At 32.6% G+C, this 14,206-nt stretch overlaps 1 protein-coding gene across 1 annotated transcript in view; it reads right to left on the bottom strand.

Moving 5' to 3' along the window:
• Positions 1-11,606, bottom strand: part of LOC111614602 (zinc finger protein 91-like) — a 56,751-nt gene extending 45,145 nt beyond the window's left edge. The window contains exons 1-3 of the mRNA XM_023355968.1: positions 11,524-11,606; positions 6,386-7,419; positions 1,499-1,790 (exon numbers count right to left, since the gene is read on the bottom strand). Coding sequence (XP_023211736.1) covers positions 1,499-1,790; positions 6,386-7,395 — 1,302 coding nt within the window. The 5' untranslated portion in view covers positions 7,396-7,419; positions 11,524-11,606. The remainder of the gene's footprint in view (positions 1-1,498; positions 1,791-6,385; positions 7,420-11,523) is intronic.
• Between the last annotated feature and the right edge of the window lie 2,600 nt (positions 11,607-14,206).

Here is a 14,206-nt window from a genome sequence, read left to right on the forward strand (position 1 = left end):
TGGAAGAAAAGAAAAAGGGAGGACCCCCGAATGAAAGAGAAATCGATGACAACAAATCAGTTTGCAGTCTCGAGTTACTTGGTCAGTTAAGGTTCGCTATCTCGTTAGTCACCAGCCTTGACCCTCTTGGACAGTTTTGCAGTTCCACTATTTGGGACATCGGACAATTTATTCCCGGATTTACATCTACCTACCTGCAGAAGCTATCCCCCATCTAGGAACACCTTACCAACGCTTTGCAAATCTATAAAATCTTTGGAACATCTCCAACGTCATCCATTACCAAAACGTTTTCCAGGGAAATCTATGCCCAATTCAGATCTAATTGCTTATGGCGGGATCGATCTCTTGACGCCAGAAAGACGACAGAAAAACATCAACTCTATCCAGTCGATGATGTCCTGAAAACAGAAAGGCCCCAGAAGGGGAGACAGGATATAATTAAGTTTTAAAAATCATCGACTAGTTCGAGTTCAAAGTTTTTATTTTAAAAGCACTGCTTAACTGCATTTTCGAACATTTCAACTTTGGAGTTACTGCAAACAAAAAGGGTCCTAGCAAAACGACACCTCTATATCAAGGGGGTCTATTACCAGTAAATAAATATAGTCCCACTGTAAAATGATGAGAAAATGGAAATATTCAACACGAAATACTCGACCTCAAATGCCAAATTTTGAGAGAACAATAAACGTTTATTACCAAAACCAGAAAAATTCCAAAAAATTTACGAAGTTTAAATGATATTCTAAACTAATGTAAGCCAAATCATGAAGTTGAGATACAAGTATACTCAGTGCTTGCTTGGCATTGCTGCATGCTTAATTAAGAAAAAGTTTTGACTCTTGATATACTTTTTATATGAGAACAAATATGCCAATAATAATTTATTCTAACGTGTAAACTCTTTTACTATTTATGTTAGCTTTTATATTGGCAGCTAGCGGGTAGCCTTTTAAGTCAGTGCCATGCTTGCGGTACCCAGTCAACATACGTGTAATGTGTACAGGGGCGGATCTACGTAGTAAGATCTATGTAATGAGGCTTAAGCTCTGGGTCCTTAGTGTCAAGGATTTACAAAAATTGAATTATGAATTATTATCATAAATTTTTAATACTTTTTTATTCTAATATATTTTATGTGCAGATATAGGGGCTTTATAATAGTCCATACTTTTTCATTCACATCAAATGACGTTTCTGCTTATTTTTAGTGCTAGAGATACGCTTATTATTCTTATAAGTTTTAGCATGCCAAATAATTTTAGTCAGGAATTGCCCCTGGAAAATACCAACAATATTTTACCCTCATAAATTAATTGCGTTACACAATAAGTTCACTATATATTCCTGGATATCTACGGTAACTCATGCGGATCACTATTGTTAAACGACATCAAATAGCTCCTTTTGAAAGCATTAACCTGTTTATTGTATGCGAAGGAGTGCAACTCACCGACATTATCCAAAGGAAATTGATCGTGTTGTTCCAACTTACTAAACGCAAACACAATTTAGAAAGGTCGTTCTCCGGTTTTCTTACTAAGGACAAAGTTAATTGACTAGCCAATTCCAAATTAGCCAACTTATCTTCGATACACTTCAACTGCAGCACTAACTGTGATTCTAAATACTGTCGTAAGGATAACATTCCTTTCTTGTTAATGTCCGAAGGAGATTGCCTCTTAAAGTAATGCTCTAGCTTTGAACATTTAGCTTCCGGAGCACTTGGAGAACGATTATGCTGACTACCTTTCCGATCATCTTGGCTCTGCATTTTAGCAATCCTTCTAGGGGAGTTGGAGGAAATATATCCAAAAATATAAGTTTATAATAACACAAAACAAAACAATAGCATAACTAGACGTAATAGATTAGTTCGAATACCATATCCGTATAGTTCTTAGTTAATTGGTATCGGATCCCTAACCGAAAGAGAGTTTACAAATGTATGCGAGGTTGATAAATACCTTAGAATTTTCAGAGTTGAACTTTTTTCTAGGGACTTCAAGAAGGTTAAAGAAACCCTTAAATTTTTGAAAAATATTATTTTTGATGCTTTCCCTTTGAAATATGTGGCATATTTTCGTTGAAAAAACTGTCATAGAACAGGCTATTAAAAATTGTGCGATACTAAACCGGAGAAGCTGCTTAATAAAATAGGTATTTCACTTTTTCTAATTGGCCGATTTCCAGATGTTACGAAATTTTACACCAACACTATCTTATGTGAATTTAATTATTTTTTTTAGAGAAGAAAGAGATAGGATACTCGAAGCAAAATGCCATACGTGGTTTTAGGAAATATTAGATAACTGTCGATGTCTACAGTATATGTATATTATCAACAACTGCCGTTTATTATAAAGAAAAGGATTGCTGAGATTCGACTAAACAAGTATCGTATAGTATGGAAAAATTTGTATGTGTTCATCAGTAATTTGTGTTTATTGTATGCAGAGTAGTGCAACGATGAAGCATTATTTCTTTGATCGTTAGAATTTGGCTCATCTTCGTTTATTAAGTATTAATATCTAAATAACTGATAAAAAATATAAGCTTTGCCCGAAGATTCAATTTTGTTTTCCTAATCCGCCGAATAAGACACCCTTCATTTAACAATTTTGATTTCACTTACAACAATACGAAGTTTTAATTGTAAGAGATTACTCTGATTTTAAAATATTTCATATACTCACACAATATAAAAATCCCTACTTTCTCTTTAAATTTCCGTCGACTTACACGAACAATTCACTTTATCTTCCAGCACCTACAAGCTCACACACGTCGATTATTTAACGTAATTTGCATAAAAAGGCGTTGTGTTTTAAATTTGAATAACCGTAAATATGATTGAAAATATTATTTTTTTATATATTTTCGTATTATAAAAATTACTTTCTGTAATTTATATTTAATATTTCTTCGTCTTTTTATGTTTAAAAATTTCACAAAATTTGAAATCGTTTTATTCAATATGGGTTGATTAATAAACTCTTTTGACAAAATTATAAAGTGTTTATTAATACGTATTCTTTCACACTATCAGAATTTTTAGGTGTTTAATTAACAAACTGTCAATGTCTTTAATATTTGCCAATTATTAAAAGTTAAATAATACTTCTGTCATTTTGATTATTGCTTGGTTGCAGTGTCATAACTAGGGCGGTGCCAGCAGTGTTTAGGCACAGGGCTCAGAAATGACCTGGACCAAATTTTGAGTCATAGTTTTGGGGCGTAGTTTCAGAAACTCGCATCGGGCGCATAAAAGACTGGTTACGGCGCTGCTTGGTTGCCCAGAAAATTGAAAATGTGAGTATTCTTGATCGGAGTTTACGAACAAACATGTCTGAAAACTTGGCTCGTCTTGCATGGAATAAGTTTCGACGTTTTATAATTTAGCTACAGACTTTTGCAGATATTAAAAGTATTATTACCATCTTCACATTTCAATTTAGTTCACCACCATTGTCTTTTTCGTCTACTTCTTAAAAATCAAAACCACTCCTTCATTATTATCATTTAAGAAATCTGGTGTCAAAGTCTTGTTGAAACACATTCAAGTATATCAGCGTTACTGGGAAATAATTTCTATACATTTCTCTTTTACGAGTAGAAAAACTAGAACTCAATTGGATACTGTTACGCAATAAATTCTGTTAAATTGTGGTTCCTCATTTCACTAATAAGTAGAGTATCGAGGAAATTAGTTGGAAGAGTCTTGATAAAGCACAGTGAGAGAGAACTGAGCAGCGGCACTCGCAGACAGTAGAAAACGGGAGCATAAGCTATAAAAACAGCATCGTACAGTGTGTAAGAAGCTTCAAACTTTGTGATTCAAGTCGGATTAGCGCTCACAAAAAATGCTGCTGGTTACACTGGGGCACTTATAAGCGGTTCTTAAATACAGAAAATTATGGTCGCATACGAAATCCATTTTGCATAATTGATATATCGAGTTGTGAATTTTCGTTACAGGAAGAAGAACAATTTGTTACTTTGTCACAAGTAATACTTATAGGACATCTATTATATTTACGTTTTGTCGTAATTTTTATATTCCAATCCGTCTGCAATTTAGAATTCAATTACAATGACATTTTTACAGCCGAAAAAATATAATGTACTGTATATATACTTTGTACATTCCATTTTATTGAATGTATACCGTTGACATTAAGATAAACAGTAGAGAAGTTTCTCACATTCATGCTTATAGATGCCTTTGAAATTTTTTAAACTTTCTTTGCGATCACTAAGAAAGCCATTATAGCAAGCCACTTATGAGTTTGGTCAGATCCACAATGTGCAGTTGGGTGGAGAGTAAATGGTTTGACATATCCGATTGGACTACCCTTCAAAAATTGCTGGAGCTTTCTAACCAATCCAAGTTCAATCGCAGGTACACAGAGCAATGAGCTGTCATTCTGATTACTCGGCCATTTGTGATCTTTTTTTGAAGGAAAACTTGTTAACAATAGAATAGACGGTTTGTCTGGTGGCTTGCCAGTAAAAGTATGATCAAAATTGAAATTCTGCTGAACATCACATATATAATAATATATTTGTTTATATCACACTTATAATGAAAACCAACAGCAACCAAATGCCCTAATTTCTTTATCTTAAATTTGGTAAATTGACTTTTTTTTATCAATGTGTATCAATTTTAATATTTTTTTAATAATTATCAAGGTATACAATTCTTACTTGAATATCATTAAAGCAAATATTACAGTTTGTTTAATATGTTAGCTAAAGATCAAGACTGAAGGCAAAAGTTGACACGACACACTGCAAAATGTTGCTCAGACTAATGATGATTTTTCTCAATACATGAGTCATGTTATCTGAATACCGACTTAAATATTTTTAGTTAGTATGGTGTTGTGGTAACAAGGTGTCCTACCCGTATAACGTACCAACAGCAAATAGTATAAGGAAATTCATATTACCTCGTCATAAAGTCTTTGTGGTTACCGAAACCGCATATTCGTATGACTATATCCAATGGTGACAGTAAGTCAAACAATAATCCAAATAATAAATTTAAAACTTATTTTAAAAGTTAAGAGGTTTAAATTTTAAACTTTATCTAACCAAGTATTTAATATTTCTAAAAATACAGTGAATAGAAGAGTTTACTGAATAGGGAACAATGCCGATACAGACGTTCAACCTGTAGTTTGTTTTCTTGTCTGTGTAGAACTCTATTCATAGATACGAGCTTAATCTCCATATCACTGTCTTTACTACAGTGTATATCATCAAGATATCTCAGTGAAAGGAAGTCTCGAAGAATCAGATCTGGAAAATATGCAGGCCAATCAATTCCCTTTTACGATCTTTTTCATATACAATAGTCTCTGTAATACGACATATATCAGACAGGTGGGTATCAGATTTTAGCAAATTGTCGGATTACTGAGTTTTGAATGAATATACGTACAGTAAAGTTAAAGACGCACTTGGTTCACATGTTAGTTTACGTATTAATCACGACTGTGATCGTACGTGCAATAAGCAACTAGCAATTACGCTAAAGAATAAACCCATATATCAGTCTCTCTGTCACAAACATCGAAAATGGGTAACATAAAAATTTCAAATGTGCTGCACTGCAAAGTGTCGGATTACTGGATGCATGGGATTGATAAGTGACAGACTTTTCTGTAAATAAATTTGACATATTCTAATAAAGCATGAAACCCTATATACTAATTTATAATTTGTTATTTTACAGATCAACAATGTATTGTATTTTACAGTCCTGGCAGTTACAGTTCATTCCTTTCGAATTTTTGCAAAGGATATCAATGTGTCTGTGCAAATAATATAAATTATTATATCAATGTTTTCACGAGTTATACGATATTATAAAACAATTGTGTTATATTCTTATTTATACAATAAATTAAATTACTTTTAAAATAAAATTTCAAATGTACATTATCTTTATACAGGTCACTTAGAGGTTAATTAACAGATCGATCACGAGTATGGCTACGTAGTCAGCCGAAACCGTTTGATTAATTAGTAAATATTCTGTACATCAGACTTATTATTAAGACATCAAATATTACAATACAATTTCTAACTAAAACACATATCTACTTAATGAGAGGAAATACTTTATCCTATCACTAAATTTAATTTAAATGTATTAAATAAATAAAAATGTAAGAAATTAATTATCTTCTGAATAAACTTTATTTTAAAATCCCTTTAAAATACTTAAAATTGTCAATAAAATTGTTGTTGGCAAATTTTCAATCGAAACTTTTAAACAACATTTATATCAGTTTATTATTGATATTCAAGATGAACTTCATAATCTTCTTCCCAAGCAAATGCCACACTGCATTTATTGCAATACTAAAACGAATTGACTAATGGTTCGTGAATTATTTTGTGTTCTTCTAAAGCCTTATGACTACAGAACACTTGAAAACATATAATGCAATTAAATGGGTATAGATCGTGCATTGCACGATGAGCATCCAGGTTCGCTTCCGTTTGAAATTGACTATTACACACAAGACATATCAATGGTCTGTATTCAGAATAAGTGGGAAGTTGGTGAATTAAATTATTTTGTTGTTCGAAACGACGATCGCTGGAATAATCGCTGGAAATTACATTTGAATAACCCGTTGTATTGTTACTCACTTCCATTCCGGGGAGGAAATTTCGATGGGGTATTTCGCACTGATGTAGTTTCTCCCTCAAATGTCTTTTGCAATGACAATCTAATACCCATTCTTCAGGAAAACATTTATCACACATTTTGCATTTGTAGGTTTTCTCTTCAGTGTAGAGTTTTCGATGATAATATAAAGAGCATCTGTTCCTGAAACGTTTATTGCATATTTTGCACTCGTAGGGTTTTTCTCCTGTGTGAATTCTAATGTGACAATTCAAATAGCGCAATTGAGCAAAACATTTATTACATGTTTCGCATTTGTAGGGTTTTTCTCCTTTGTGGATTTTGAGATGACTATTCAAATTGCCCAATTGAGCAAAACATTTACTACATGTTTTACATATGTAGGGTTTTTCTCCTGTGTGAGTTCTGAGATGATTATTAAAACTGCTGGAATGAGCAAAACATTTATTACATGTTTTGCATTCGTAAGGTTTTTCTTTTGTGTGGGTTCTGAGATGACGACAGAAACTGCTGTAATGAGCAAAACATTTATTACATGTTTGGCATTTGTAGGGTTTTTCTCCTTTGTGGATTCTAAGATGAGAATTCAAACTGCTCTTACAAGCAAAACATGTATTACATGTTTCACATTTGTAGGGTTTCTGTCCTGTGTGGATTTTGATGTGATAACTTAAACCATTTTTACTAGTCAACGACTTATCACAAATCTTGCATTTGTAGGACATTGTACTATCTCCCTCTATCAACACCTACAAAGGAAAAAGTGCATTTTAAAGCTATTCATTTATATTGCAATTTTTCCTTAAATTACAGTTAATAACTGCACATACTGATAGTAGTTTACATGTTTCAACGTAAAATTTATCTTTTTCACAATTCCCTATATTAAGAGTTATTTTTCAAAATAAACACATAATAATTCCTATATGCAATACTGTACAGTAGATCTACCTATAAAACCGTTTCCTATAGTCATGATTCCTATAAAAATTGTGGCAGTATCCGTAAACAACGGTAAAAATAACTCCTATAATACGTAAAACGTCATCGGGCAGCCGAACTACTTTCCCGCCGTCCGTAGCGCCACGCTACGGACGTTTAGGCGGATAAATTGAGTTTAGTATCGTCTGTTCATATAATTATATATAAATTAGGTACTGTACATATAATTATATATTAATTATATATAAATTAGGTACTGTATATATAATTATATATTAACTTAATTTATTGTAACTTTATTATAATTAAATATATATTTTTCGCCGTCTAGCGTCACGCTACGGCGAGTTAGGCGACCTATCGTCTGTCCAGTACTGTAATTTTATACATTTCTTGTGAAAGAAACATTTCTTATTTAACGGCCATAAAAATTATTTATATTAAGGATGTCTCCAAAGGTCAACGAAGTTTTCGCAGAAAAATAATATCAGAAATCGCGGCCGCGGTTTGATGCGCTGTTCCGCGACGAAACCAAGCTTTAGCAACGGGCGTAGTCGAACGGTACACACTCGGTAAGCAATCCTACAATTTTTTGTTTATAACGTAGTTTATACGGATTATTTTACGTATTTTGGAAATGTCTAGAATCGAATTAGTTGAATTAGTCTAGAATCGATTAATTTTATGAAAGAAAACCTTTCAAACAGCCGTAGTCCGTAAACTATGATTCCTACAAAATTGATTCATAAAGAACGGAACGTATCTACCGTCTTATAGGGGGATCTACTGTAATTTTATATTGTAAAATGTGGATTTTTGTGTATAAAAATAAATTTCAAAATAGATGCAACTTACGTTATAGTATAGTGACAGACTGCTGCCATTTTGATTTTTTTCTGAAATTTGTGGAACACGTATCTTCATTTTAAATCTAAATCGTTTCACATTTTTGCTCACAGAGCCATGTAGTATATAGCGAACAATTTTCATAACTAAATTTTTTGTGAAGTCCTTTTTCGCATCTTTTGAATAGCATGTACACAAATTTTGATTTATTCGTGGGAGCTACAACGTACACAGAATACCACATTTTTTATGAATATTGAAGGATGTGATTGTACCTTTCCCCGAATTCATATCCTTTCAAAGGTGACACATTCAGATGAACCTATCGACCAAAATTTTTCTATTGAACGTAGAACTTAACATTATTAAAGATGGAAGAAAAGAAAAAGGGAGGACCCCCGAATGAAAGAGAAATCGACGACAAGAAGACAGTTCGCAGTCTCAAGATAGTTGGTCAGATAAGGTTCGTTATCTCGTTAGTAACTAGCCTCGACCCACTTAAACAGTTTTGCAGATCCACTATTTGGGACATCGGACAATTTATTCCCGGATTTACATCTACCTACCTGCAAAAGCTATCCCCCATCTAGAGACACCTTTCCAAATGCTTTGCAAATTTATGAAATATTTATGAACATCTCCAACGCCATCCATTACCAAAACGTTTTCGAAAGAAACCTAGGCCCAATTCAGATCTAATTGCTTATCGCGAGATCGATCTGTCGACGCCGGAAAGACGACAGCAGAACATCAACTCTATCGAGTCGATGATGTCCTGAAAACAGAAAGGCCCCAGAAGGAAAGACAAGATATAATTAAGTTTTAAAAATCATTGATAAGTTCGAGTTTAAAGTTTTTATTTTGAAAGCACCTCGAACATTTTAACTTTGGAGTTACTCCAAACAAAACGGGTCCTCGCAAAACGACACATCTCTATCCAAGATGGTCTATTACCAGTAGATAAATATAGTCCGACTGGAAAATGATGAGAAAATGGAGATATTCAACACGGAATACTCGACCTCAGGTTCCAAATTTTGAAAGAACAATAAACGTTTAGTACCAAAACCATAAGAATTCCAAAACATGCACGGAGTCTAAATTATATTCTAAACTACCATAAGCCAAACCATAAAGTTGAGATACAAGTATATTCAGTGCTTGCTTGGCATTGCCGCATGCTTAAGAAAAAGTTTTGACTCGATATACTTTTTATATGAAAACAAATATAATAATAATAATTTATTTTAACGTGTAAACTTTTACTATTTGTGTTAGCTTTTATATTGGCAGCTAACAGTTAGCTGTTTAAGTCAGTGCCATGCTTGCGGTACTCAGTCGACATACGTGTATTGTGTACAGAGGCGGATTTACGTAGTAGGATCTATGTAATCTAGTAGGCCGATCTATGTAATAATGCTTAAGCCCTGGGTCCTTAGTGTCAAGGATCTACAAAAATTGAATTATCATAAATTTTTTATACTTTTTCATTCTAATATATTTCATGTGCAGACATAGGGGCTTTATAATAGTCCATACTTTACCATTCACATCAAATGACGTTTCTGCCTATTGTTTAGTGCTAGAGATAGGCCTATTATTTTTATAATTTATAGCATGCCAAAAAATTTTAGTCAGGAATTGCCCCTGGGAAATACCAACAAAATTTTGCCCTCATAAATTAATTGCGTCCAATTCCTTAGACAATAAGTTCACTATATATTCCTGGATATCTACGGTAACTCATGCGGATCACTATGGTTAAACGACATCAATTAGCTCTTTTTGGAAGCATTAACCTGTTTATTGTATGCGAAGGAGTGCAACTCTCCGACATTATCCAAAGGAAATTGATCGTGTTGTTCCAACTTACTAAACGCAAACACAATTTAGAAAGGACGTTCTCTAGCTTTCTTACTAAGGACAAAGTTAATTGATTAGCCAATTCCAAATTAGCAAACTTATGTTCGATACACTTCAACTGCAGCACTAACTGTGATTCTAAATACTGTCGTAAGGATAACATTCCTTCTTTATTAATGTCCGAAGGAGATTGTCTCTTAAAGTAATGCTCTAGCTTTGAACATTTAGCTTCCGGAGTACTTGGAGAACGATTATGCTGACTATCTTTCCGATCATCTTGACTCTGCATCTTGGCAATTTTTCTGGAGGAGTTGGAGGAAATATATCCAAATATATAGGTTTATAATAACACAAAACAAAACAATAGCGAAACTAGAAGTAATAGATTAGTTCGAATAGCATATCCGTATAGTTCTCAGTTAATTGGTATCGGATCTTTAACCGAGACAGAGTTTACAATCGGATGCGAGGTTGATAAATACCTTAGAATTTTCAAAGCTAAACTTTTTCCTAGGGACTTCAAGAAGGTTAAACAAACCCTTAAATTTTTGAAAAATATTATTTCTGATGCTTTCCCTTTGGAATATGTGGCATATTTTCTTTGAAGAAACTCATAGAACAGGCTATTAAAAATTGTGCATAATAACTGGAGAGACTGCTTAATAGAATAGGTTTTTCACCTTCCATAATTGATCTATCACCAAATGTTACGAAATTTTACACCAACACTATCTTATGTGAATTTGATTATTTTTTTTCTTTAGAGAAGAAAGAGGATACTCAAAGCAAAATACCATACGTGGTACTCAAAAATACTAGATAAATGTCGCTGTCTATATGTATATTATCAACAACTGCCGTTTATTGTAAAGAAAACGGTTGCTCAGATTCGACTAAACAAGTATCGTTTAGTATGGAAAAATTTGTATGTGTTCATCAGTAATTTGTGTTTATTGTATGCAGAGTAGTGCAATCCTGAAGCATTGTTTTTTTGTTCGTTAGAATTTGGCTCATCTTCGTTTATTAAGTATTAATATCTAAATAACTGATAAAGAATATAAGCTTTGCCCGAAGATTCAATTTTGTTTTCCTAATCCACCGAATAAGACACCCTTCATTTAACAATTTAGATTTCACTTACAACAATACGAAGTTTTAATTGTCAGAGATTATTTTAATTTTAAAATATTTAAAATACTCACACAATATAAAAATCCTTACTTCCTCTTTGAGTTTTCGTCGACTTATACAGACAAATCACTTTATCTTACAGCACCTACAAGCTCACACACGTCGATTATTTAACGTAATTTGCATAAAAAGGCGTTGTGTTTTAAATTTGAATAACCGTAAATATGATTGAAAATATTATTTTTTTATATATTTTCGTATTATAAAAATTACTTTCTGTAATTTATATTTAATATTTCTTCGTCTTTTTATGTTTAAAAATTTCACAAAATTTGAAATCGTTTTATTCAATATGGGTTGATTAATAAACTCTTTTGACAAAATTATAAAGTGTTTATTAATACGTATTCTTTCACACTATCAGAATTTTTAGGTGTTTAATTAACAAACTGTCAATGTCCTTAACACTTGCCAATTATTAAAAGTTGAATAATACTTTATGTCATTTTTATTATTGCTTGGGTTGCAGTGCCGTAACTAGGGCGGTGCCAGCAGTTCCCAGGCACAGGGCGCAGAAATGACACTGGACCAAGTTTTGGGTCATAGTTTTGGGGCGTAGTTACAAAAACTCGCACCGGGCGCATAAAAGTCTAGTTACGACGCTGCTTGGTAGCCCAGAAAATTGAAAATGTGAGTATTCTTGATCGGAGTTTACGAATTAACATGTCTGTAAACTTAGCTCTACGTGCATGGAAAAAGTTTCAACGTTTTATAATTTAGATACAGACTTCTGCAGATATTAAAAGCATTATTACCATCTTCACATTTTCATATAGTTCACCATCATTGTCTTCCTCGTCTACCTTTTAAAAATCAATACCAGTCCTTCATTACCATCATTTAAGAAATTTGCTGTCAGACAGTCTTGTTGAAACAAATTCAAGTATATCAGCGTTACTGGAAACTACTATATCAGCGTTACTGGAAACGGGTAGAAGAAACTAGAATTCAATTGGATACTGTTATGCAACAAATTCTGTTAAATTGTGGTTTCTGATTTAACTACTAAGTAGAGTAATGAGGAAATTAGTTGCAAGAATCTTAATAGAGCACAGTGAGAGAGAACTGAGCAGCGGCACTCGCAGACGGCAAAAAGAGGAGCATAAGATATAAAAAAAAATATCGTATAGTGTGTGAGAAGCTTCAAACTTTATGATTCAAGTCGGATCAGCGCTCACAAAATTGCCGCTGGTTGCACTGGAACAAACTTATAAGCGGTTTTTAAATAAATTTAAATAAAAAAATAGAATTTTTATTATTTAAATAAAAATTCTATATTTTTACAACAAGTATTTTATACTGTTAGATAGTAGAAAAATCAAGGATTTAATCGTAGTCAAGCATTTACTGTATATCAGTAAAAATTGCATTAATTTGGTTTATACATTTTGCCGTTATATCGCGCCAAGTAAGCTTTAAACTACAGTCAGTAATATATATTATTCTTATATGAATTTATTAATCATAATAACCATATACTATGTCTAAAATTTCATTAAAATAGCACTCTGTAATTAACATCTGGAATGAAGAAGTAATTAAATCGGGTTCCGCCGCCATCTTAAATTACGCGCGTCTATAATTGATCGATTTTGAGCGCGTCGCGTTGCATCAAATTAAATGATTTATAAAAATTAAAATAATAAATATGTTTACAAAATAATTGACTACGTCTATTCGCAATAGTACTCTAAAACTCATCGTTCTTATAGTTTAGCATTTCTAATAACATTTAATTAATTTTTGAATTTTCTTTCATTTTACATATAAAATGCGAATAAAAAAACATAAACGCGTAAAACTTAATAAGAAAAATATCTGCAACTTCAGAAAACACATATGTATGAAAATCTAACAAAACAAGTTAGTTAATAATAATTAAAATCGAGAAAAAAAATAAATCTTTCAAGGTAAGGTAATTTCTGAGGTAAAAAGTGAGGTAAGCGATTACGTGATGCCCGTCTCCCCATCGTATGTAACAAAAATGGACGAGAGTGAAATAAAAGCGTAAACACTAGTAGAAGTAAAAACAAACATCCGCGCGAATTTAGGACTGTAAACTTGAACGGGAGCGAAGACGAAACACGACACTATGTAATTTATGCTAATTACCTTCTAATATTAAAGAATTAAAATCATCAACAAAATTATAACGAAATTAAAATTTTTTGACTAAATTCGACTACAAACATTTCGTAGAACTGGATTAAAGTAAAAGTACCCGTTTTTCGAATATAAATTTTAATTAATTAATTTTTTAAATCGGTGCCTAATTGACCAAGCGCGCGTAATTTAAATTTGACGGAGCACGCGCGTGCCGACGGGTTAGCTCAGTTGCAATTAGAAAATATGTCAACATCTCTTTTAATTGTCAATTGGATGAATAAACAACGTCTTAATGGTGGCTACTTCCCTTCTAGTCAGGTATTTATGAATAGAGGAGAAGGTGGTATTATGGAACCCCAATTACAATTTATTGAATTGTAAACAAGGTATCATAACTACACCCACAGTTTTTGTGCGAAAAGTACCGGTAACTAGTAATCTAAATGTTCCTAATTGGATTTTTCGCTAGTGTAATTATAAGTATGGTTTTTGAAGGCTTTTGTACAAAAAGTCCGAAAGTAGGCTTAGAGAAAATCGGGTGGTAATATGGAACCTTACTGTATATTTTCAAAAAAATGCTTTAATGTA

Source organism: Centruroides sculpturatus, unplaced genomic scaffold (assembly GCF_000671375.1).
Source record: "Centruroides sculpturatus isolate CEXI.00-Female unplaced genomic scaffold, Cexi_2.0 scaffold2086, whole genome shotgun sequence".
NCBI classification, from domain to species: Eukaryota; Metazoa; Arthropoda; class Arachnida; order Scorpiones; family Buthidae; genus Centruroides; species Centruroides sculpturatus.